At 36.0% G+C, this 27,105-nt stretch overlaps 1 protein-coding gene across 1 annotated transcript; it reads right to left on the reverse strand.

The window, feature by feature from the left end:
• Positions 1 to 328: 328 nt before the first annotated feature.
• On the reverse strand, positions 329 to 25,434 carry CHORDC1 (cysteine and histidine rich domain containing 1). The gene is made up of 11 exons (XM_037162004.2): positions 25,220 to 25,434; positions 21,711 to 21,760; positions 17,006 to 17,062; positions 15,670 to 15,827; positions 11,628 to 11,728; positions 10,967 to 11,025; positions 7,076 to 7,146; positions 5,814 to 5,919; positions 3,669 to 3,788; positions 3,164 to 3,226; positions 329 to 2,681 (listed from the first exon to the last, which is right to left on the reverse strand). The coding sequence occupies exons 1-11, from the start codon at positions 25,281 to 25,283 to the stop codon at positions 2,535 to 2,537; spliced, it is 996 nt and encodes a 331-aa protein (XP_037017899.1). The 5' UTR covers positions 25,284 to 25,434; the 3' UTR covers positions 329 to 2,534.
• Between the last annotated feature and the right edge of the window lie 1,671 nt (positions 25,435 to 27,105).

The raw sequence follows: 27,105 nt of genomic DNA on the forward strand, positions 1-27,105 counted from the left end.
TATATGGTCAGAACAAGCAGCATTCTTTACCTATAAACATTTGTGACTGACAGACTGATTTCAATTTATATTTTTAACAGTTTATAAATTCCTGGCTTAAATTATGACCAAAACTAGGATAAGTCAAGAACTAACTACCCTTGAATAGTGTTCCTCTAAAGCCAGATGGTCAAAATTAATGTTCTTTTTTAGTTACTAGTATTATACCAACACTAACCTCTTAGGTTTTGTTAATGTTCTGTGATTATGTAAGATTTTAACTTAAGAGGAAGATTTGGATATAGAGGACTCTTGTACATTTTTTTTGCAACTCTTCCGTAAACTTACCTTAAAAAAAAAAAAAAAAAGAGGTTGAAAAGAAATAAAAGCTTAACTTCTTAGGACCTTACTTTATACTAGCAAATGTGCTACACCAGAAAACTAATGTTTCCCATGGTTAGTTTAGCTGTTAGATTAGCTACTAAGTATCTATAATAAACCTATCTTTGACTGTTTTGCTATAGTAATTACTCTGAATGCTGAGAACAAGTATCTTTGTAGAGAAACAGTAAGGTTAACTGGTTTTAAATTTTTGACAGGCTGATAAAAGTAAAAGTAAAATATATTTTGTCTAACTATAAAAGTGTCTCTTTATGTATGAGGTAAAAGAATAATTTAGATTTTTATTTGAGCAACAAATTCAGAGATTCATGGGAATAAGAAACAGAGAAGGATCACCAACATAACAAAACTAAATACAGTAAGTTGTATCCAAACACAGTAAAAAAAGTCAGAGTTTTGTAACTAACTCATAGATATATAATCTACTTGCTTTAAATAATAGTTCAATCGTACATAACATATTAAGGTACTGTTTGGGGGAAAATACCCTCAAAGAAGGAAACATTTAAAAAGGGTATATTAATCATTATCTCAAATCAAAACAAGTAGCAACCTCTCCCTATACAATAAAGACTGCATGTGTCCTAATGAACCCAGGCTTCTAAATTACAAAAGATAAATTTAAACACTTTAAATACAATTCACTATAAACTTACACACTCTGTTTGGTTCCAATTTTTACTGCCCCAAATTTCTTGCCATGGTATTTTGTGTCATGAAAGCCTGGTTGCCAGATTTTTTTACAACTTTATTTGTAACAGAGCTAATAAACCATTTAATAACTACATAACTACACCTAACAGTTATTTGCTAAGGGTAGTTTAGTAAGACATACTAATTCTTTAACTAAAATTGTACTTTTGCAAATTTTCCTTTATAAGAAGTCCATTAATCCCGAGGGGAAAATAAAAACACTCAAGGGGCTTGGGAAATAATCATTTTAATCTATGTAAGCATAATTCATGCCCAAATTTATTAAATTCTGCCAGTTTTTGCCTTCATAACATTTTTCATTGTTTTCATGAGCTCTGCACTACCTCAAAAAGTAACCTATCATTAAATGGTTTCAATTAGCATAAACAATTTAATTCTGTGATACCTGTTTAATACAGTACAATATATAATCAACATTGTATCACCTAGAATTGTCAAATTGTTCATGAAAGCCTAAAAAACCTATAAAACAATTAAGCTATTTTACTTAACATGTAATAGATAGTTGTCATAAAGCAAAGCTTAAATATTTAGCTTTCTGGATGTAATGTATTTCCGTAAGTCTTTTAATCTATAATTTTACAGATACAGTTTACCAAGGGAAACCAGATATCGATTTAGTTTCTCTTTATATTTAATTAAAGTTTTTAAGAGGGTGTAAGCTGTAATTCAGATACAATTTAGCCATAACACCATATCAAGACCTTGTAAATAATTAAAGAAGAGATACTTATTATTGCTTAGTCTTACAAAATGGTGAATTTTAACCAAATTGCTACCTCTACACTTTTATTTATAATGTTTCCTATACTATTAAATGGTACTGCTTGGCAAGTAATACAGGTGTTGATAAAATTTTCTTCAATTAGTTGCAAATTCTGATTTGTTAATTGATGCATATATTCCCATTTAAGTATTTATTACACTACCTCAGAAATAATCCTCTTATGGAAAGTAACTGTCCCAAGTGGAAAAAACATTGCAAAGCTTTATCTTTTCCTTCAAGATTTTCAAGTATTATAGGAACAAAAACACATGAAAAAATTAATTAAAAATTTGACATTTCATCTTGTTTTACTAATTATGAAATAATAGAAAGAGATGTGAACAAATGTTAATTTACATTTTGCTGCTTAACATAATATTTACTAAGAACTACTCTGTTTATGAGCTATTTTCTAGCTTCTTCAAGTATGGGACAGAACTACAGTTCTAATAGTGAGGAGAAATGAATAATCAATCTTAGGTAACTCAAGAGAAAAATGGGAAGTGCAAGATAAACTGACTTTGGCTTTTAAGAACCTACACTGTTGACCCTGAAATGCCAGATTCAACAACAGCAAAACCAAAGATTAAACCAAAGATTACAGCAGCAAGCCATCACTTCACCACATATTAAGAATTTTGAACAAGGCGGTAACTAGTTATTTCCTCTCAATTCATTCTGTTTTATCTTCTTTTTGTTTTTCCTGTTTTTTTGTTGCAGGCAGTTCAAGGCTTGCCCATTGCATAGGTTCAGCTTTTCTCATGGTGATCTCAATCTTTGTTGCAGTCATTGTCACATAACTTCGCTTTACATCAATCACCTGCAATATCAAAGAGAATTAAAGTAAACCACAGGGGTGGTTTAATTAGTCTTAGGGGAAAATACTGGTCTTATCTATGTTAATAATCAAAAATCTAAGACTCTACTGCTATTTTTTTAAAGATTTTATTTATTTACTTTTAGAAAGAGGTGGAGGGAGGGAGGAGAGAAACAGCAATGTATGGGAGACGTATCAGTTGGTTGCCTCTCACATGCCCCCAACCGGGGACTTGGCCAGCAACCCAGGCACGTGCCCTGACTGGGAGTCCAAATGGTCACCTTTTGCTTTGCAGGCCGGTGCTCAATCCACTGAACCACACCAGCCAGGGCTCTAATGTGATTTCTATTCCTGGATTCCAAGTTTTTGGTTAGAATAACCAGGTTATACACTTACCTTGCATCAACTACTACGGTACTACCCTTTATTATATGAATGGTATTTTAGATTATACAAAAAAATTCTGCAGGATCCATAATACTTACTCCCCACAATTTCACATTTTGATGAAATTCCTTTTCTCCTTCAAATACGATGTGCACATTTAACTGAAAAAAAATATATATAGAAAATTGGGTGACCAAATCCAAACTAAAGGTTTATTATATAAAATAATGAGTATAAAAATAAGAAGATATTCATTAAAAACCTTTTAAGCTATTTTAACAAAGTGCCAATATTGTATTTTTTTGAGAAAAACGGTAATAGAAAAAAAATAACGAAGTTTTACACTGAGAAAACTAAGTACCACATTATTTGATAAATCTTCTAAACTACCACAGTACCTGCAGAATGCTTCACATATAACTCTATATGTAGAAATTTCCATTTAAGATAGTTTATGTGAAAATAATTTCAAACTATTTTTTCACATAGGAAAGATTATAAGATTTTACCTTAAAATTAGCTCAAGTAAGAACAGTATTACATCGACATAAACAAAAAATGTAAAAAAGACAGTTTTTACTCAGGGCTACTCAGTGTACTTACCAACGTACTGTTTGCAGCTACCTGACTAAGTTCTGGACGTGAATTTTTAGCATACACTGAGATGGTGACTTCACCCCCAGTTTGATGCCAGTCATGTCTACATGGAACAACCTTTTTCCCCTGGAACATAAGACAAACTTTAGGAATTTATAAAGTGCTACATAACCTCTTATGAAGGAGAATCTGACCCATCTAAATGAGAAAAAATTACCACGTGCAACAGAGCCCTTAATTTTTATAAGGGCAAACTTCAAAAATTTAAATATGTCATGATACAAAAAAACATAATTTTATGATTTGAGAACATGAGAATACACTTATTCCTTCTATTTTTTTCCGTTTAGGGCCACAGTATTAATATACATTTAAAAAGGTAATTTAAGAACTCCTACAGTATTTGACTTGTATTCTACAAACTGGAATTTGGGGAAAAAATAATCAACTGCTTACAACTATTTGTTATTGAATAATTATTTTCTCATAACAACATACAGAAAAAGTAAGAATTTGTGGAAGTAGTCTCTTGATTACTAACTATTATGGAAATAATTACTATCTACCAGTAGTATATTACCATATCAGCAACTATTTTTTAAAAAGACAAACTGTTATTTGTTTTATATATGAGGGTAAATTAGTCATATAATGCAGGAAACTGTGAGGCACTATTATTGTAAAAAGTATTATTTACATTTTGGTACCATTATACTATCTGAATTTAAATTGCTTTTATCACTTACATTTTATTTTGTCCTTAGGCTACTGGCTTAGACACAATACTTGACAAATGCATGCATTAAAAAAATAAAAACATTTCACTGAAGGTTATATTCTAAAAACTTTTCCATAGAAAACAAATTTACTTTTTCAAACTAAACCTTTCAAACTTTTCGACTCTGAAGAAAATACTGGGAGATGGCACTTTTTGATAATTAAACATTCCTAGTTTTGAGGTAGATGAATAATTGTGAGTGATATACAGCTTGAGGCAAAGGTAGGTTTACAGTTGTTAGTACAGAAAACAATACAATAATAAATAACACAAGAATAAATCCTGTGTTTCATGTACTCACAACTGTAAAACTACTTCTGCCCCACACTGTATTTATAATTTCCAACCATAAGTTACTAAAAAGCAAAAACTATAGAATACTCAAATGTAGAAGAAATCAATCCCTACAGCAACTTGAAAACTTATAATTACCTTCTAAGTTCAGATACATGTACTAAAGAGGTTCATTATCTTGGGTTTAATTTGTGTGCCAAGGGAGCACACAAATCTGATTTCATATATTATAAAACACATCAGTAATAGCTACCAAACACTTATTTAGTGATAAACTGCTTGTCTTCCTACAATTTAATGGGATTATTTGCAGGACCCAAGTCTTTTTAAAAAGCTGTCCAGGGAAGGAGGAACTGATGCTTTCTTTTTTCTTTTCTTTTTTTCTTTTTGTTGATAAAATTCCCTGTAGCAAGCAGAGGCATTCAAAACAATTCCAACAAGTCTGCCATATTCCTCTCTGGCCACCAGATGAAGTGTTTGTGCATCTGTAAATAGTTGAATGAACTGCTAAGAGGCCAAGAGAGAATCAGAGATCTAAACGATCAATAATTCAAATGAGTAGAAAAGTGATTTCTGTTACACAAAAAGTGGGAAAAAACCACAGAATTACAGAAAAACATGCTCTAATTTCTGCAGGCCTAAGTATTTAGTAAAAATCCATATACTTGTATCAGTATACACAATGGCTATTTTTTTTTTAAGATTTTAGAGACGGGGGAAGGGAAGGAGAAAGAGAAGGAGACAAACATCAATGTGTGGTTGCCCTTTGCACGTCCCCCATACTGGGGACCCTGCCTGTAATCCAGGCACGTGCCCTGACTGGGAATTGAACCGGCGACCCTTTGGTTCACAGGCCAGTGCTTAACCCACTGAGCCATGCCAGCCAAGGCACAATAACTATTTTGATCAAAGGCTTGCTCTGGGAGCTTGAGTGAGATTAAGTGTAGTTTTTAGGCCCATCGAGACTCTACTGTGAGGGAGAGACTTTTTTTTTTTAATCTAAAGACAGCATAATCTTAAAATTTTAAAACAACTCAGATAAAAACACATGAAAGCATAATTTTGAAAAGGTTACTTACAGCATCCTTTGCAGTCCACATGTGTTTTCCTGTTGTACAACCCTCTTGGGCTAAGAATGTATTAAAGTCAGAAGTTTTTCTTCTACAACAGCTCCAGTATTTCATCCTTTAAATTATTACAGAAAAATTTCAGAAATAAAATCTCACAACCAATCAAGTCCACAAGTATCATAGTGACAAGTGTGATTTAAAAAAAATCAATAAATAACTTTTAATATCTTACAAATGTCTAAGTTACCTAACAGCTAAAATTATCAAAAGACTAATAATTTAAAAACCAGGATGCTTGGATTCCCAGTCAGGGCACATGCCTGGGTTGCAGGCCAGTTCCCAGCAGGGGCCAGTTCCCAGCAGGAGTCACATGAAAAGCAACCACGCATTGATATTTCTTTCCATCTCTCCTTCCCTTCCCTTCTAAAGATAAATAAATAAAATCTAAAATAAATAAAATAAATAAAAAATAAATAAAAACCAGGATTCCATTTATTATAGCAATTTTGGAGCTCCTGAATAAAGATGCTTAAAACCACCACAAAATTCCAAATCAGCTTTTCACTGAAAGCTCACATTCTCATGTCCTCATGAAGCTACCAAAAAAGTGGTATAACCAAAAATTTTCTATCCTTACATTTTAATAACCCAAATGTGAGAATATGCAAGCAAACTGAAAAATGTGTCTGCTCAACTGTGAAGGTCAATCCCAAAGTAGGTGAAACCCACCATTATATACTTTTAAAAAATTTAACACTGGTAGACAAAAATTACAGAACTTTGGGTTTGAATCCTGAAGATTACTGGAAACAGAACGGAAGATTTTAACACAGTACTGTGTTTCTATAAACTACAGGGTAATACAGAAGAGAGGCTCTCAACTGAGGGCTATAGAAAATTTGTATGGGTTTTCTTGGGTGCCACACAATGCTGCTGTCCTTTCTGCCCCAGTGTTAAAAATAGTGAGTGTCCTGCAATGCACAGACAGTCCTTCAAGCAAAAAAACCTATTCAGCCCAAATAAGAGTATCACACTGAAACACAACAAAGTAAGGAGAAACATGAGGTCTGAATCACAATGGCCACCTAACTGTGACACTGTTTCAGTTTCTCATGTGTAAAAAGGCAAAAATCACATTTCTAGGTTATTGTAAAAACTACACAACAATCTAAATAAAATCTCTAATTACAGTGCATGGCAAATAATATTTAAAAGCATATTAACTTTTCTAACCTCTACCAGACAGTTTGAATTAGTCATGTATAAGTTACCCTTCATGGAAAATAGGTACTCCAGAATGGTATACACAGACTTCTTCTAGGCTCTGCAGACCCTGGTATGTCTAAAAGAAAGATAAGAAAAAAACATTACTTTCCTATGTCAATGTCACATTTCACACATACTGGTAGTACTGGTGATCTCTATGAACTATGAAAATGCTCAAGAAATAACATTACCTAGAACAGTCATAAATTCACCCCAGGCCATTCCAATAAGAAATAAAAAATGGTTCCTTTTGGAATATGCTTAAGTTTCAGTTCCCTATGAAAAAGGCAAATAGAAAAGTAGGCAATAGGATGTATTAAGATGCTTTCAGACTTTTGGGTATGAGGTCACATCTAAGCATATTCAGGTATTTAAATTTACAGAACAATATTAAAACCAAGAGATCAGTAATCTCAACAGAAATACAGTTACAGTATGATTTATGTGCATAGAAAACTCTGTGTGGGCATTATGAATTAATATGGAAACTCTAATAAGCAATTCTGGAATTTCTAGAGTGATGAGTTCTTATCCCCACGAAGGGTAAAATGAGCTGCCGACCTATATATATATCCAGGATTTGTCTGGAAGATCCGGGCCCCATTGCTGCTGTAGGTGAAGGCTCTACAGATGAATTCACAAAAAGTTATATTAATAAAACATAGATGCAGCCAGTAGTATATTTTCTCTTTTTTTGGTGTTTATTGCAACCACCTACAGTACAGAAAATAAAAATTCTGTATATTTACTTTTTTTTGTAAATCCAAAGTATCGTGTGTGTGTATCTCCTAAAATATACCATAAGTACATGAAACTCAGTATGTTAGATTCTGAATTTATCACTGTTGCCCCCCAAACTTCCTACTTGTCTTTCCACCTTATTTGATGACACCACATCTACTCAATCTCCCTGTCTGTGCTCTACAATTTCTCCTCTTCCTCTGCCTATACCTTGTATATCACAAAACTGTCAGTTTGACTTAAAAATGTCTATCAGTTTAATCTGCTAACATTCCTCATGATCACCAGCAGATTTCAGGCAATAAAACTATACTAACAGATTCTGATTTATGACCTTGAAGTAAGCAAATTTCTTAAATAGGACTCAGAAAACAATGGAAAAGATGGACAAACTGGATATTACTAAAGAGCCTCTGTTTATCAAAAGCCATTATTAAAACAGTGAAAATGTATAGTGTCTCTAACAAAGAACTTCAGCCAAAAAAATATACATACACACACACACACACACACACACACACACACACACACATATATATAAATAAAGAATTCCAAAATTCAGTAAGAAAAAGCAAACTTAATAAATGAGTAGGTAGAAGATTTTGGACATTTTACAAAAGATGATATCCAAATGGCCAATAAAAATACAGAAGAGTATTCAATTTCACCATCTGGAAAGTTAAAACCACAGTGGGAACACTACACATCCACCAGAATGATTAAAATATAAAAGACTGATCTACCAAGTGTTACCCAGCTGTAGAACAAATGAAATCAGTAATAAATTGCTGGCAGGAGTGTAAATATAACCACTCTGAAAACCTATGTGGAAGTATCTGTTAAAACTGAACACATGCACACTCTCTATATAATCCAGCCATTCTACTTCTAGTCATATCTCTAACAGAAATGTATTCATCTGTCATGCCCAAAAGTCATGCCCAAAAATGTTCAGGTAGCATTAATACAAAAAATTTAAAGGGCAGTAGAAAGGGTAAATTGATTGTACATTCAAACAATGGCATATTTTAAAACAATAAAGATGAACAAGCTACAGCTACGTGTAACAAAGATAACTCTAATAAACATTTTCTTCAGCAAGGGTAACTACCCTATAAATCTATTTACACGAAGCTCAAAAACAGGCAAAACTAATCTATGCTGATAGAAAAAATGTGGTTACCTTTGTGACTGGGAATAATGAGAGGAGGCATGAGGAGGACATTACTTTGTGAAAATCCCTTGAGCTATAACTTATCTTTGTATGTTTTTAAACATTATAGTTCAGTGAAAAAGATTAAAAGTTGTCTTTAATGGCCTCCATAAGCTAAAGTCTAATTTAAAAATTTTTTTTTTTACTTAGTTATAGAGAGAGGGAAAGGGAGGCAGAAAGAGAGGGAAAGAATCACCAATCTGTTGGATCGGTTGGTTGCTTCCTGTATGCAGACCAAACCTGCACCCTAGGTATGTGTCCTGCTGGGTATTGAACCGGCCACCAAACTGTTGACCTTTCGTTTTTTGAGATGATGACCAACTGAGGCACACTGGTCATAATGGGCTAAAGTTTAACTTTTGAGCATTGTAAGAGCCTTTTAGGATCTGGCTCCTATTCACCTCTTTTAATCTTAACTTCACACTAACAAATTCTGTGCCATTATTAATTATTGTTTTCTGTATGCTACTTGTATCACATACCTCTGCTTGGGCTATCCTTTCCCTTTTTGTCCATTTACAGAATTGTCATATGGTTTCAAAATTCATCTGGGATACCTTCTCTCTGTGGATCTTCCTCCACTAACCTATCACTTGCACTGTCTCCCCTACCCCAAGAATTAATCATTCTCTTTTATCTACCTTTGTGAATACATTTATATTTCCATCCTTGAGTAAGGTGATCTCAAACTTAACCTGAAGGCAAGCTACAAACCTATTCCCCCCAACCCTATCTTTTTTCTCCCTTACTGTCACCAGTCACCTGATGTTGGAGTCACAACCCCCTTCCTTCACCTCCAGTTCATTAGCAAGTCCTACTAATACTCCAAATTATCATTCATTCTAGAACATATCTGCAATGTGCCAGGTACTGTTCTAAGCATTCAAAATACAGCAAAGAACAAAACAAAATCATTTCCTTATAAATCTTACATGAGGGAAGAAGAGAAAGTTAGATGGGATAATTATTAAAGTAAATATGCAAAATTAGTCATGTGTTATAAGATGCTAAGTGCTATGGAGAAAAAGGGAAGGAGTGGGTATTTTGGAAGATATGCAATTTTACATAGAGTAGGCAGGAAAAAGCCTCACTGAGATATTTGATTACATCCCACATTTAACCACTTCTCAAAAACATACCCTCCAATCTCAGTGCCTGGTCATTCACAATAGCATCCTAACTGGTTTTCCTTTTTCAAATTCTACTCCTGCTTCATTATATTTGCCACTTAGTAGCCAAAGACAATTTTAAAACCCTTCCTTAAAACAGATAATAGCTCCCCATTATAGTGAGAATAAAGCCCAAACACCTCATTGTTGCCTGTAAGGACCTCCATAATCTTGCCTACGTCTCCTTTTGCACTACTTAGGTAAACACTTCTGACCAAGCCTCACTGACCTCTTACATAATTCTTTGAAGAGATAAGCTCTAAAACCTCTACACACACTTCTCCCAAGTCTACTCCAAGGGCTATGTAGCTCACCCACTACTGTATTCAGATTTTTGATTTAGTGTCATCACGAAACATTTCCCTGACATTGTGACTTAAAGCTTCACTCTATTTCCTTGTCTTCATAACTACCTGAATTCATTTAAATTACCTGTTTGTTGTTTTTCTCCCCCAACTGTATCAGCTTCACAAGAATAGAGATTTCTGTTTTATTTAATACTATGTCCCTAGCCCCTAAAACAATGTCTCACACATCGTTAAGTTCTCAGTGAATGCTGACTATATTAGCATTATTTAACCCCAGGATTCTATGACGTATATTGCTCCTCAGAGACAGTCTCTTATCCATGTTCATAAGCCCTAGCTCATAGCACAGTGCCCAACACGTAATAGGCACAAAATGCATGTTAAATTGATTCACTAAATTGCACTCACTTTTTTCAAATTAAAATTTTACTTCTATGACTCAACACAGACTTTTACAACATATACCTTTGAACACCCTCCATTTTTACATGAAGTCCCAATTTTAATTTCATCACTGTCTTCATCTGAAACAAAAAATCAAATGAGAAACATTAAAATACAATATTTTAGTAGTGCCACTCTTAAAAAGTAACCTTTTCCATAAAACAAGTATTTACAAAGTAATTTAAATATAAAAAGCACTAACATTTTAAAATTAAATAATTTAAAGTTAAAATCATTTTAAGTAAGTTTTTTGTAACCTTTCAGGTAATGTATTTAGAAAGCTAGTAAGTCAATTATTGTGATTAGATTTTACCAATACCCCAAAAATGGCATGACACATTTCTATTCTAGAATACAATTTTATATCCAATATCTTAATCTTGTGAAAGGAAAATCAAGAAAGGGTAGTTTTTCCCCATGGTATCTAGAATAGGTCAGAGAATACTGAATAAATTTTATCTTGTGTACAATGAAACATTTATAATTATCAAAGAAAGCTAACTCACTGTTAAACCACATATCCATTCTGGTATTGCTAGCATTTAAAGAACAGAAATAAGTTCTTTCCTACAATATGCTACTTTTTCATTATAGATTTGGTCACATATACGGCTCTCATCTTTGTTAGATAAATGATTAATTGTACAGAAAAAAATTACAGCATAGAAAACAAAAATCTTACCTCTATTTTTTTCATTCCCCGATGACAGTTTAAGTTTATCAAGTGCTTGTTTAAGGGAAGCAGATACTTTTAATTCCAAATTTGTCATTGGTTCATCTGGGCTGGAGAATTTTGAAAGTTTATTACCATCACTGATGTACCAAAATATTTCTTTGTACTAAAAATAAATATACTTAAGAGTCTATTTATAGAAAGAAACCAAATGGTTTTGAATCAAGTTTTTCCTACTAAAAATATTTAACCTATCTAAAGTTTTAACATAAAAAGCTCTGATATTAAAATATTAAGTCTCAAATAATCATGCTATCACCAACATATTAAATTAATCAGTAAGGCTAATGGGAAGGAAATAAAGACTAGCAATCCAAGTTTGTCAAGATGAGTTAGCTCAAAGGGACCATGATGTACTTTTACAATCCATGCCTAAACAAAATGCTGAGCTTATAATAAACAAGCAATACATATCTACTAAGTGAATATATATTCCTGGTGAAGGTAATTAACTTTGTATGGACAATGGTATATGCATCTATAATAAAGTCAGATACAATTATATCACAAGGCAATTTCAGTAGAGTTAAGAAAAACAATTAACAGCATCCCCTAACATTTCACAATGCTACCAGTATGTATTGTATAATATGTTTAAGGCCATTTAATAAATAAGAATATTAATACAATAAGTATAGAAATCCCGGGGCATTTCCGGCCAAGATGGAGGTGTAGGCAGACACACTTTGCCCCCTTGCACAACCAAAAGGATAGTAACAAATTTAAAAACAAAAACAACCAGAACTGACAGAAAATTGAACTGCATGGAAATCCAACAACCAAGGAATTAAAGGAAAAAACATTCATCCAGACTGGTAGGAGGGGCGGAGACAGGCAGCCAGGACATCTTTAAACATTCTAACATCGAAATCATAGGGGTGCCGGAAGAAGAGGAGCAAGAAATGAAAAACTTATTTGAACAAAAAAATAAAGGAAAACTTCCCCAATCTGGTAAAGGAAATGGACTTCCAGGAAGTCCAGGAAGCTCAGAGAGTCCCAAAGAAGGGGGACCCAAGGAGGAATGTTGTAGACCACTCTGCCTAGTTTTAGGAATTGTATCTCTACCCCTTGTTGAGAGACGACCTCTGGAATGCCAGCTGCAGGAGACAAAGCCTGTCTCTGGTAGCAAACGCTGCCTCAGTTCCTCTCCCTGCCCCCAAAGCTTGGTCGGAAGTCAATGACGGGTGAGACCCCTCACAGTGGGGGGCAACCTAAGCCAGACTCCATCACTTGGGAGGCCTTCATGGAAGGACTCGGGGGGGCTGCAACGAACAGGGAGCAATGGACTCTCACCCCCGGGCTTTGACACAGCCCGAGTCCCCATGTTCTCTGGAAGAAGTGCTTCCTGGCTCTAATCCCCTTAAGCCTGAATACCTGATGGGAAGAGGTGCAGCTCCTTGCCTGGCCAGAGCGTGCCCTGGGGAAAAATCTGGCACCACAAAGACTTGCTGATAAACCTGTGAAATGTGCTCTGCTAAGAGTGCTTTCATTCATATGATAAGGGTCCGAGAGGAAATGAGTATGTCTCCCAAAGTTTCTGCAACTCTTCCTGACAAACACTCACTCAGACTGAAACGCTCAGACCTCTTTGAAATGTTATCTACTGTTTGATCCTTACCGCCCTGTATTCCTGTGTATTACAACCCAATAAAAGGCTATGGAAGAGGGCGCTTGGGGCCTTCTTCTCCTTGGAGAAACTGGCCGCTGTTGGCCTCTTTCTTGCCAGAGAAACTGGCCACAGCCCACTCCTCCATCCCCAAACAGATCCAGCATGTCTTGGCCATATTTACTCATTCACGCATGTCTGTGGCACCGAGGGGAACTTGAGAAAGAAGTTGCCCCCACAGAGGAACACATCAAGGCACACCATAATTACATTACCCAAGATTAAAGGTAAGGAGAGAATCTTAGAAGCAGCAAGAGAAAAGGAGAGAGTTATCTACAAAGGCATTCCCGTAACACTGTCAGCTGATTTCTCCAAAGAAACCTTACAAGCAAGAAGGGGCTGGAAAGAAATATTCCAAGTCATGAAAGGCAAGGACCTATACCCAAGATTGCTCTATCCAGCAAAACTTTCATTTAGAATGGAAGGGCAGATAAAGCACTTCTCAGATAAGGCCAAATTAAAGGAGTTCATCATCACCAAGCCCTTATTATATGAAATATTAGAAAAAGAAGATAAAAAATATGAAAATATGAACAGTAAAATGACAACAAACTCGTAGTTATTAACAACCACACCTAAAACAAAAAACAAAGACAAAACCAAGCAAACAACTAGAACAGAAATAGAATCACAGAAATAGAGATCACATGGAGGGTCATCAGCAGGGGAGGGGGAGAGGGGGGAAAAGGTGGAAAAGGTACAGAGAATAAGTAGCATAAATGGTAGGTAGAAAATAGACAGGGGGAGTGCAAGAACAGTATAGGAAATGTAGAAGCCCAAGAACTTATAGGTATGACCCATGGACATGAACTAAAGGGAGGGAATGGGGGTGGGAGGGGGTGTGCAGGGTGGAGAAGAATGAAGGGAGGAAAAATGGAACAACTGCAATAGCATAATCAGTAAAATATATTAAAAATAGAAATCCTAGGTTATTCATTCTACATCATTAAGGAAATAAAACTTCTGTCTGATACAGGAGGCCATTAACAAAGGACATAAAAAACCTATATCCTCATAATCTCTACAATACCACCAAATGAATTCAGGATATTTAATTTCTCTTACTTCCTCTTAAGTAAAACTAGTAGCAGTCTATTGTTTAAAGAAAACAGTACCTCATATCACCAATTATAGTATTAGAACTACACTGTAATACTCAGGAAGGAGTCATACCAGAATTCCTGTCTTTTTCTGATAATGATTTTTTGACTGGCAAATCAACCAGCAAGGCATTTGATAAAATCTCTCATGATTATTAATAATTTGAACATGGAATAAAATCATTCTAAGTAGTTTATTTATATAAACAAACATTAAAAATTCTCTTAGGATTCTTATCTTGGTCTGGAATTATTCAATATGCTGTAAATTAAGTAAGATCAATAAAGAAAAAAGTCTGGAAAACGGTAAGTCCACAGTATGAATAAAATATCTATAGGAGCCTTATTTGAGGCCCAAACACTGTTTTCTGGTTCCTGTATTTTGGTTCTAAAACAATTCCACACTCACATGTAATATGAAGACCTAATATAACGGTGGTACCCAATATGCATGTGTGGGAATGCCAAATTAAGAGTCTAGATGACCAAAATGTGAGTATGAAGAATCTGTATAATTTTATTGCAAACTGAACAAAAGGTATTTTAAAAGTATTTTAACAGATATACTATCTAAATTAAATACATAAAAAACCTGTCAGTAATAATAAGACTAATAGTCTTCAGTATCAGAAAGTAAAAGATGAATCACTGGGCTTGTTCTAAGTGGCAAAATATGAACAAGTAAAAAAGAGAATTTAGCTCAATACAAGGGAAAATTATATACTGATTTAGTAACAATATAATGGACCATTCTGAAATAAAAGGAAATTCTTTTTTTTACTAGATTTGAAAAGGAACTAAATATTCTGCCATCAAGAATGCCCTGGGAAATACTTAAGAAACAGCAGACAGAAACAAAGACTTCTAAGATTTTTTAACCCACACTGATTCCCTGACAAGGACAATTTCATTACAGAATTTCAATACGCCACAAAGAAAGACAAAAGCCAAGGCACAGGACTTATGTGTGGTTCCCCAACCCTTTGACAATTATGCAGACCTGCTCATTTGCACAGTGAGCAAGTCTGCAACGAAGTTTATTGTGTGCATGGCTTCAAGTTGAGGGGAAATAAAAATAAAAGATATATTTAAAGGAAAACCAAATAATAAAAAAGTTGGTGACCTGAACAATTGTTACAAACAGAATTATGCAACATCATAAAATACCAAGGACAAATGTTATTATTCAAATGTACCAAAAACATGCCAACTGTAAAAAGTGTACCTTGGCCTCTTTATTGCTTCTACTGGTTTAGGGGCTTGAATGATGTGCTCCTGAAATTTGGGCTTCAATTCAGATAGTTCTTTCTTCTCAGTAGTCTTGACTTCAGGTTTGACTGGCTCAGGCGGCTTTTCACTGTTATGTTTTCCTTTTGTACAGCCCTGTTAGTGAAAGGTATTAAGAGTTGTCCTCTCATCTATTTCACATGCTATGATAGAAATATAATCTTTAATTCTTTATTAATAAATCTTATTTTCTTCACTTTTATCTCATAGACTTATTTTAAAAACTATTAATACTCCAAACTTGCTGTATTTTTAAAGAGTTTATTTATTTGTTTTTAGAGAAGGGAGGGAAAAAGAGAGGGGAAAAAACATTTATATGTGATAGATATATTGATAGGTTGCCTCTTGCACACCCCCAACCAGGGATCTGGCCTGCAACCCAGGCATGTGCCTAGACTGGGGATCAAACCGGCAGGCAACCTTTTGGTTTACAGGCTGGCACACAAAGCACTGAGCCACACCTTCAGGGCATATTTGTTATATTTTTAAATAAGTTATTACGTCTAAATAATGCTTTTTTTAAAGCCTCTGAATAAAACTTTATAAATATCTACTTAACTCTATTAAATGTACAGCACAAACTTCTTGTTTATAGGATACAAATTCTAGAAAATGTACAAAGAGAATGCTATAAATTATTTACAAAATAGGGCCTCAATCTGATCCACAGTTCTGTACTACCTAGTTATATGACCTTAAGCAAGCTAATTAATCTTTTTAAACCTCCGTTTTCAGTAAATGGAGATAATGGCACCTAAGGTATTAAGAGGATTAAATAAGATCGACTACTTGGCACATCTGGCAGGTGGCAAACATTCAGTAAGTATCTTATCCACATTCTACTGAGTCACACATACATTTTAACATCTCTGAAATCATAAGATCAATGCCACATCACTCGATTAGCAGCTTAATTTTCTTTCTAAAATGTATTCAAAATAATTGTACAGTTCAATGGCATCTTAGATTTGGTAAAAATGTTTTGTTCCTAACTGAAAATGTATTTACTTTTTGCCTACCACCTTCCATCTTCTAGATGTTCTTTTAGAACTGCTAACATCAAGAATAAACCAAAATTGGCAACTAGAAATTTTAATCTCTAAAACAGATAAATTCCTATTTTAAAGAGTGTAGGAAGGAGATGAGCTCCATTTTAAAAGAAAAGTATGATCTGCAAATTAAGAGGGACTAGTCTAAAATCAGACTCCTCAAATTTGGAGCTTTCCAGAATATGTACTTTTAGGAGATAATTTAGAAAAAAAATTAATACTTACCACAATGCTTAAAAAATCAGAAAAATCAGTTGTTCTTCTCTTACAGCAAGACCAACCCTATGAAACATAATAAAAATACTGAAAATTGTATTTGCATGAAAACCACAACCCAGTGAAATATTCTACTTGTACTTATCTTCTTGAATCTGGAAGTGACTTGCACATATATGTATTCTACAGTTTTGAAATGGTGTAAAATGACTCATCTAACCAAATGAAATGTTTTTAGTCCTTGGTTTTATTAAAACAGTGTTAGAAGTGATATGTGTTATGATCTATTAAGAAAAGAAACACTTCTTTAAAAAGGGAAACAAAAACCCCATCTGTTTTTGAAAATAGTACTTGATTGCCCCAGCCAGTTGGCTCAGTTGGTTAGAGTGCCATCCCTGTGAACCAAAAGGTCATGGGTTCAATCCCCAGTCAGGGCACACATAGGGGGCAACCAATCTGTGTCTCTCTCTAAAATCAATTAAACATATCCTTAGGTGAGGATATTTTTAAAAAGCAATTAATTTTTAAAAGTCAGAGATAATTATAACAACTTAGTTTCTAAATATTGTAGCTGTTCCTCAACAAAAGTTCTATTTTTAGAACATAGATTAATTAATGTAGCAGCCTTAGTATTGCTAGATCTTTGAAGGTTAAATAATCTTTTCAGTCAGAAGCATAACAAAAATTGTTATATACTACGTAATTTCTGAACAAAACATCAACTAGCTTATCAAAAAATTCCTTTAAGCCCTGGCTGGTGTAGCTCAGTGGTTTGAACACGGGCCTCGAACCAAAGGATCGTGGTTCGATTCCCAGTCAGGGCACATTCCTGGGTTGCAGGCCAGTTCCCAGCAAGGGACGCATAAGAGGCAACCATACATTGATATTTCTCTCCCTCTCTCCTTTCCTTCCCCTCTAAAGATAAATAAATAAAATCTTTTAAAAAATGCCTTTAAATTTAATTCCACTGGAGTACAGAAAATAATAAAAAAAGGCAGCACTCTCAAGACTTCGGAAGTCTGAAATAAAGAGTCAGGGGCAGCTTCGCATGCAACCATCTGTACTTCACTGCTTTTCCTAATATACTGCTTGAAGAATTAGGTAGTGAGGTATTTTCACAATATACACATAAAGCTTTTCTTGAAGAAAATTTAAAGTATGCTATAATTCAAAATTCCCTTTATTTTGAAATTTAATTCTTTACTCTAATTTGAGACACAGAGTGGCATTTGGGACAGATAAATTTAAATATGTAAGGTTACTACTATTTCTTAAGAAGGATTGTCCTCTAAATATGCCTCTTCTCATTTAAATATTAAAATATTCTTTATTAATGCAGTGTTTAACTTCTTATTTGGTTAAATAGAAAACCGGCAACAGTAAACACTGTATTGATTTACATATTTTAAAATCCAGTGAGCTGTGAAATCCAATAGTCTTGGAAAGTCTAGGTCTTCAAGAAATGTTTATGGAGACAATAAAAAACAGGATTGGAGAAGAGAGAAATAGATACTTTGAAGTAAAATTATTAATATTAACTCATCGGAATAATTAACAGTAATGTAGTAAAAAAAAAAAAAGCGATGGACTGGCTGACTGGAAAGTTAAGTGATATAATTACTAGCAGCAGCAAAGATGAGAGGCAGGTTATTTCTGGACCAAGAATCCACTTTAGAAACTGGTGTGTGGTTGCCAATGACACAAATAAACGGAAACATGCTGCAGAAGCCACAAAGGTAACATTTAAGGCTAGGGATGAATTAACAAAAAGAGAGAAAATAGGAAGTCAAAGACTGAGAAACAAAGTACGACTATGGTTAAGATAGAAAAAAAACATCACAGAAAAAGAAAAAAATATATATAAAATAGGAAAAATAAACAGAATGGCAGTCCAGGGAAGATAAAAATTGCCCCACCCTTGGAAAAAAGTATATTTCCACAGAATCAGAGTTTCTATCTGCATAAGTTTTCAAAAAGGCTAAAAAGATATGAGAAGAAGTCAAGTCTCAACTTGCCCTATTGAATGTTTGGTCCATTTTCCTCACTGAGAACTAACTAGAATAGCATTAACGTGATGTTTGCTTATACACCTTTGTTTATGGTTGGCTACTTAACAGATAAATACCAGAAAATGCCCAAATACTTTCTGAAAGGTACTGTTAGAAATTCAAAGGGCACTGAGAATATAGTTAAACATTTAATAAAACTGTTAATGTTCCTATGTACAAGTAGCAGCAGCTAAATCCATGCTGCAACATTTTAAGATCTACAATGGGAAATGTACCATATTACCATAAATTGTAAAAAGTCAATAATCTCTCCATGAAAAACCTGGTCAAACAACATTCTGTTATTTCACTACCTCTCCAGAACACCCAAGTACACATGGGAAATAGGTGGCATCTCTTTCCTGCTTACTTTCACTCTGGACTTACATGTACATGGGAACTTCTGGGTAAGATGGAGGCCTCCTTGCCTCCTTCACTCTGCCTCCTTGCACAACCAAAAGAAGGACAACACATTTAAAAATAAAAAATAACCAGAACTGCCAGAAAACCAAACTATATAAAGTCTGACGACCAAGGAATGAAAGAAGAAACATTCATTAGGACTGGCAGGAGGAGCAGAGACAGGCAGCCATGGCAGAGAGGACATGCAGCAGGGTGGCTGGAGGACCCTGCGGGGGAAGGCAGGGTCTGGTGGTCCCACATCTGAGTGAGGATAAACTTGGAGGAACAACTGGAGAGTAAGATGGACCACGCAACCCAGGATTCCAGTGTGGGGAAATAAAGCCTCAAAACCTCTGGCTGTAAAGAGCTGTGGGGGTGGCAGAAACTCCCAGCCCCACAGTAAAGTTTGCTGGAGACACTCAGGGTCCCAGAATGTACACAAACCCTTCTACCCAGGAATCAGCACCAGAAGGGTCCAATTTGCCTGTGGGTAGCAAGGGAAGTGACTGAAAGCTGCACAAGAGCCAAGCAAGTGGCAATGTTCCCTTTCTGACCCCTCCCCCACATATAGTACTACAACACAGTGATGTGAGCGAGTTGCCTCGCCCTGGTGAATACCTACTGCTCCACCCCTTACAAAGTAACAGGTGAACTGAGACAAAAAAAATATGACAGAAATGAAAGACCAAAACTCCAAAAATAGAACTGTATAAAGAGATAGCCAACCTATCAGATGCAGCGTTCAAAACAATGTTAATCATGATGCTCACAGAAATGATAGAATATGGACACAAAAAGAGAGGAAAAAGTGAAGACCACGCAAAGTGAATTAAAGAAAAATATATAGGGAACCAAGAATAAGAGGGACGAAACTGGAACCCTAATCGACAATCTGCAGAAGTAAGAAATAAACATTCAACCAGAACAGAATAAAGAAACAAAAATTAGAAAAAATGAGGAGAAGTTTAGGAACTTCTGGGACAACTTTAATCATAGGGGTACCAGAAGGAGAAGAAGAAGAGCAAAAACAAGAAATTGAAAACTTATTTAACAAGTAATGAAGGAGAACTTCCCAAATCTGGCAAAGGAAATAGATTTCCAGGAAATCCAGATAGCTTAGAGAGTCCCAAAGAAGTTGGACTCAATGAAGTACACACCAAGGCACATCATAATTACATTAGCCAAGATTAAAGATAAGGAGAGAATCTTAAAAGCAGCAAGAGAAAAGGAGACAGTTACCTATAAAGGAGTTCCCATAAGACTATCAGCTGGTTTCTCCAAAGAAACATTACAGGCAAGGAGCTGGAAAGAACTATTTGAAGTCATGAAAGGCAAGGACCTACATCCAAGTTTCCTCCATCCAGCAAAGCTATCAGAATGGGAGGGCAGATAAAGTGCTTCCCAGTAAGGTCAAGTTAAAGGAGTTCATCATCACTAAGCCCTTATTACATGAATATGTTAGAGAGACTTATCTAAGAAAAAGAAGATCAAAATACAAATAGTAAAATGACAACAAACTCACAACTATGAACAACTGAACTTAAAAACAAAAATGAACTAAGCAAACAACTAGAACAGGAACGGAATCACAGAAATGGAGATCACATGGAGGGTTATCAGCGGGGAGAGGGAGAATTGGGAAAAATGTACAGGAAATAAGAAGCATAAATGTTAGGCACAAAATAGACAAGGGGAGGTTAAGAATAGTATAGGAAATGGAGAAGCCAAAGAAACTTGTATGTACTACCCATGGACATGAACTACTGGGAGGAGGGAGGGTGGGAAGGGTGTTAGTGGAGGGGGGGGTTGCTGGGAGGAGGGGAATAAAAGAGAGAAAAAAATGGGACAGCCATAATAGCATAATCAAAACATACTTAAAATAAAATAAACATACATGTATGTCCTGAGATTGGCACCATTTAGAGTTTATATCAATCTTCCCTAAAATTCAAAGTTGCTCTTACTAGACAGCAGCTGCGTGGCAGGTTGAGATTAGGATTCAAAACAACTGCTTTCATTTCTCCTCAAAATTAGTAAAGTGAAGAAATAAGAAGTACAGAAATTGAGGAGTTGGGATAGAAATAATATAATTTTATAACTGGAAAAGACCTATACCTGCATTTAGTGGAGTATCTGCTCAAATTAACTGAAAGTGGTCATTGAGAAAACAGAGAGTTACAAAAGATGAGAAAATAAAGATTCAGTATTATACCTTTGAATTTACATTACAAATATAAAGAGCCTGAAATATATCAAGTTCCTACCTTTAATGCATCATGAAAGACTGGAACACCTGGGTGGTAGGTGCAAGCATCTGGTCAAAAACAAGAAGAAACAATTATCAGTTTATAATAAAAAATAACATTATTTCCTTCAGGCAATAATATTTAACCTTCTTTCCAAATGCAGGTAATATTTTTCCTTAAAAATTCATTAATCCTAAAGTGTGATGCATGGTACACAGTGCTTAATATAACATTGTATTAAAATAGTAATAAAGTTCTGTTCAAGAGTATCATAGCTATAGATAAAAATAATACAGAATAGTTCAAGTGTAACAAGTTATGTTCTGTACTCCTGTTATTTGTAGTAAAAGGTATTTAGTACCAAAACTTCATTCTCCGAAGTTTTGACTGTCATCTTTCAATTGTTTTTAGAAAAATACTATCAAACTTAAATTGTCCTTATGTGTCTTTGTCCATAAGATTAAAGAGATTCCCTAAAAAGATATTTTATGAGAAAAGGTTCAAAATTTTGAAAGCTGATAAATCTGCCAGTTTAACTTTTGTGTTAATTCCTAGATACATACCTCATTAAAAAGAAGTTGTTTTACAGTCTATTTTCACTGATTGTTATTCTGATTTCCTTATACCCTTCTTCATTACATCACTAATTTTTACCTTATTCTTTTATAAAATGGGCTCATTAGACTTTGCAATAAAGAGTATTAAGTTTTAAAAAATTAGATTAATAGAACACTTTTTTCCTGGCTGAGGGAACCATAAGCTTAGAAAAAACAGGTCAGCTCCACACCTGTGTAATTTTCTTGTAAGGCTGCTTTGCTCAGCCTTCATGTCTGCTTAGATTTCAATAGTTACAACCTCAAATTCTGGTGCTGCTGTAAAATGATTAATTGCTAGTACTTAAGGAAATCTCCTATCCCAGTATTAACAGCCATTATGATTCCCTAACTTAGTAACCAGGTGTTACCCAGACACTGTGCTAGCAAATCAAACAAAGTTTCAAGTATTTACATGGCACAGTAAGTAAACCCACGGATTAGAAAGAAGCTATTAATTAAGGGTTAACAAAGGAGGTTCAAAATAGAAGTGAATATGCAAAGGGTTATGAAATTGAGAGGGGAATCAAAGTAGAGAACAGAGAAAGTATTTTTAAATACCAAATTTACAAAGAGTCATGGGGGTAAAATGCATAACGTAAAGCACAGTAAGAGGTATTATCATACTAACTGTCAGTTCTGGCAGAATGGCAGTAGCAATGAGTCAGGTTTTAGCCACACAACTAGTATGAACAAAATTGGAAAAACACTGCTTTCAAAAGTAAATAACCGACAGATGGTCAATGTCCTGTCTAGCTTTTTGCATCAGGTTTACCAGTTTTTCTCAAAGAAATATTTGATGGAGAAGAAGCTCCATGGTAGCTCCATGGAGCTCCATAGAAGCTCCATGGTACCACTACCATGGTAGTGGTTAAGAGCCAAGGGCTTTTAACACTGAATCTGACCCTTGCTCGAATCTGGTTCTGCCTCTTGGTAGCTGTTTCAATTTCCTCACATACTGCTCTGTGGATTCAATAAAGTACTGTTTGTGATGTGATGCAATTTGCAGAATATTGCTTAATATAAGCAAGCTATGGATCAGGTTTTCCTTAAACACTCATTTAGCTGTGTTTCAAACTAAAATGTGCTATCAGCTTAGAAGGGAGTCTCGTTATTTAGTCAATATATGTAGAACTTCTCCCATTACATAGAACTTTCACCTGAGTCAAGTTTGCCCTTGGCTCTTGTCTTCTCCCTATCTTCATTTTCTTAACTTTCCATTCTATCAATGAACTTATTGGAGTATTCATTCTTAGTCCCTAAAACAAGCCCCATTTTTCTAAAGCAAATCTACTTTGAGCAGCAACCTTATTGGCACTCTCAGGCAAATCTGTTACTACTGTCCATCACTCAATCCTTGAGACTGTCTACTCCTCCGCCGTTCCTGCGACCCACCCCCCATCTCTTTCCTAGGACTGCACCAACGACACACGCAGGGCTGACTTCCAAAACATGGAGGTATCTCCTCTTAATTTAGGCCGATATAGAACACCCTATAAACATACTGTCTGGTACAACAAAGCATCAGCCTTTCCTCTTTAATTGATACTAAGGTGGAATACGTGCAGACACTAAGTTTACTTTTTTACAGAGGCAATGGTTTCACTTTAAGTGACCTCACTAATTCACCTGGGCGCCAACATAAGTATTTCAGACATCTCAGAGGTCAGAAAGATTTTTAAAAGGTAAAGAATTTAATCTTCACAATGAGTAACCATGTTGCTACCTTGATGAACTCAGCTTCTCTGAATAAATACATACTTCGCAGGGTTGCTGTGACTGAGATAATGTAACAGTGTCTAATATCTGGCACATAGAAGATATACACTAAACAATAAACGAATTTGAGAAAGTGGTGTCATGTCCTGCAATAAGCAAAGAATCGACTTACTTTTTTGTCCGAGTCACCAATAAAAACTCACGTTCATTGATCCTTTCCTACTTTTCACGTAGTCTAGTCATTAACTTTCACTTTACGTCTGCAACTCTATACTTTGGGGTGGTGGAAACAATTCAATCCCCTTATCCATCAGATGGCATGTAATGAAAACACGAAGGCCACACGCCCTGGCCGGTTGGCTCGGCTGGCTGGAGCATCACAAGGAAAGGCTCCGGTTCCTTCCCGGTCAGAGCACACACCTAGGTTGCGGGTTTGAGGGAAGCAACCAATCGATCTTGACATCTCTCTCTTTCAGCAATGAAAACATATCCTCAGATGAATATAAAATAATAAAAAGAAGAAATAGGAAGGCCATAGCAAAAATACCCAGCACAAATGCCGCTCACTCCCCTCCCCCCCCGGGGGGCAGGTCTAATACAACTTAACAGCATAAAGATACAGAACGATTTTTCTAGCCAACCCCACTTTTTTAAAAAAGTAACTTTGTAACAGTGGGTCTTCCAGGCACCCGCACAGCAGGCTATCAGACAAATAAATTCCTATACAAACACGAGGCCACCCCTAAATGTTAAGAGTAAGCTGCCTACTGCCCAACCAGGCCATCTCCGTACGTCAGTCTGCGTCTTTCTTACACACTTACTTACACACACACTCATGGCGAATCACTCCCCAAGCGAGACCACTAGCACCTGGCTGACTTTTTGAGTCTCCAAATAGACCGAGGTGGGGAGAAAGATGTTCTAAATTCCGGGCGATTGAGAAAGAGCGGACGGCTGGGGGAACACGTGCGGCCACGGGGAAGCCGTCAGTGGGTTCGGCTGGCAGCAGAGAGAGAGGCGTCAGAGGCGGTTGCCGGGGCGCCCGGCCAGAGGCCCGGCGCACTAGGGAGACAGCAGCCGGGGTGGCCGGAAGGGCCCTGGCGGGGGCGGCGCAGCGAAGGCTCGCGGGGGGACCCCGGCCCACCGTCGGGCCCACGGGCGTCCCCCGGGATGCGGTGGAGAGAGGGGGGCAGGAGGTCAGCGCGTTTCTCTTACCTTCAGAATTGGTCTCGGGATCGAAGCGCTGACCGCAGCCTCGGTTGTAGCACAGTAGAGCCATTTTCCCCCACAGATACAACTCAGGCCCTAACACCGGGACGCTAGGCAGTGCGTTTACAGTTCTCCCCCCGAGATCAGTGTTCTGCAGTCTGGGCGGCAGCCTGCTTCCGGAAACGGCCGCTTTTGCGTCAGGAACCTTCGCGAATTATCCTGTCGCGCAGGCGCAGAAAGATGGGAAGAAGCGGGGGAGGAGTCAGGAGGCGGAGCAACTAGCGGGCCGTCACGCGTCTGACACCCGCTTGCTAGCGTCCAGAGGTCGGAGGTGGAGGTCAGGGGTTACAAGGAAAATCTCGGAGGTAGAAAACGGGGTCCCATTGGACCTCTTCTCTCCCCAGTTCGTCACTCTTTATCGGCTGTGGGTGTGTCTCGTGCAGATACTGCCCTCTTACTTTTGAAACTATTATCACGCTACTTTGTTGTTTATTCCCTAGATGTTTGAGAGTATCTGCAGATTCCTGCGGTTTTTCTGGAATCTTCTTGCTGCACCGTGGTTGCTTAGTGATGAGAGGAATGGTGGATGACTCCATGTGACTCTCCATTGGCATGATTCGGAAGCATTGAAGAAATGTTGGCATTTGTAGAGGTTGTAATAACTGAGGATCTAGGTCAAACCACTGTGAAAATACAAAGCACTTAGAGATCAGAATATCAGACAAAAGTATGGATCAAATAGACTGCAGGAAATGGTCGCTATTCCTCTAAGACCCTAGATTTTCTTAGGGCCTTAGGGTCACTAGAATGTTGCTATTATTTCATGTTGTCTTCATTTAATCAGTTTGTCAATATGAATTCTTCAACCCTAGAACCTGTAGTGAGAATTCATCAAGTACATTGTAAAAAGTATAGTAATATACTAAGAGGCACAGGCAAACGACACTAGCTCCGACCCATATATTTCCCAAACTTGGTGTATGTGAAAGCAAACGCTTTTACGTAACTTGTATACCAAACAATCTCAGAATAGTAATTGTAGTTTTTCAGTAGAAGTAGAAAGCTATACCATGTTGTAGTGATTGCAAGTGCGTTAATGACAGATTGGCTTACAAACCACCCACCCCAATAAAAAGACTGCATTTTTCCATGTTCCCCTCCTCTTTTTGTATTTAGATTAAATTTTATGTAGCCATTGCAATACAGGCATATACACTGTTTTATTTTTCTTCATTTAACCTGAGTATTTTTCTATTTTGTGTCATAATCATTATGAATGATGAAGTAGTATTCTGTTGAATAACTGAACTATATAACCATTCTTTAAGCTCACCAACTTGATTTAGATAGTTTCAATAATCAACTTGTATTTATTTTTTAATTTTTAGATTATCCTTCAGGATAATTATTCAGAAGTACAGTGCTGGAATAAAGGGCATAAGCCTTTGAAATTAAAGTTTTTGAAGATACATACTGACATTTATTTTTAAAAGATGATACCAATTTCAATTTCACCAGCCATGAATGTGAGGAATAAACCACTGGAGTTGGTCTTACCCAATTAGAAATGGAGAGATACAGAAATTTATAAAGTTTTGATTGTGACCAAATTCATTGTCTGAGTATCCTAACATCACTGTAACATTATAAGGATTATTACCAGATGGTTTTAATATTTATTGTTATTTTTGTCAACTTAGCTTTTAAAATCAGAAAATTATGCTTATAGTAGATAACTTGAAAAAGCAGAAATATAGTAACAAAACCCATATGATTCTACCACCCAACAGTAATGACTAAATCACTGAAATAACTGTGGTAAGTTCATTTCCAGTGGGTTTTTTCTGTTTTATTTTGTTTCTTTTTTTCCCCCCCACAGGCATTTATTGGAT

This window comes from Artibeus jamaicensis, unplaced genomic scaffold (assembly GCF_021234435.1).
Source record: "Artibeus jamaicensis isolate MK-2021 breed Jamaican fruit bat unplaced genomic scaffold, CSHL_Jam_final contig_64, whole genome shotgun sequence".
Taxonomy (NCBI): Eukaryota; Metazoa; Chordata; class Mammalia; order Chiroptera; family Phyllostomidae; genus Artibeus; species Artibeus jamaicensis.

Excerpts from the sequence above, each read along its gene's own strand:
- CHORDC1 (XM_037162004.2), bottom strand. The coding sequence starts at position 25,283 with ATGGCTCTACTGTGCTACAACCGAGGCTGCGGTCAGCGCTTCGATCCC. Across the intron at positions 11,026-11,627 it reads GGGGAATGAAAAAAATAGAG|ATGAAGACAGTGATGAAATT; the intron begins GTAAGATTTTTG and ends TTTTTGTTTCAG. Across the intron at positions 3,789-5,813 it reads TGTGGACTGCAAAGGATGCT|GGGAAAAAGGTTGTTCCATG; the intron begins GTAAGTAACCTT and ends CTTATGTTCCAG.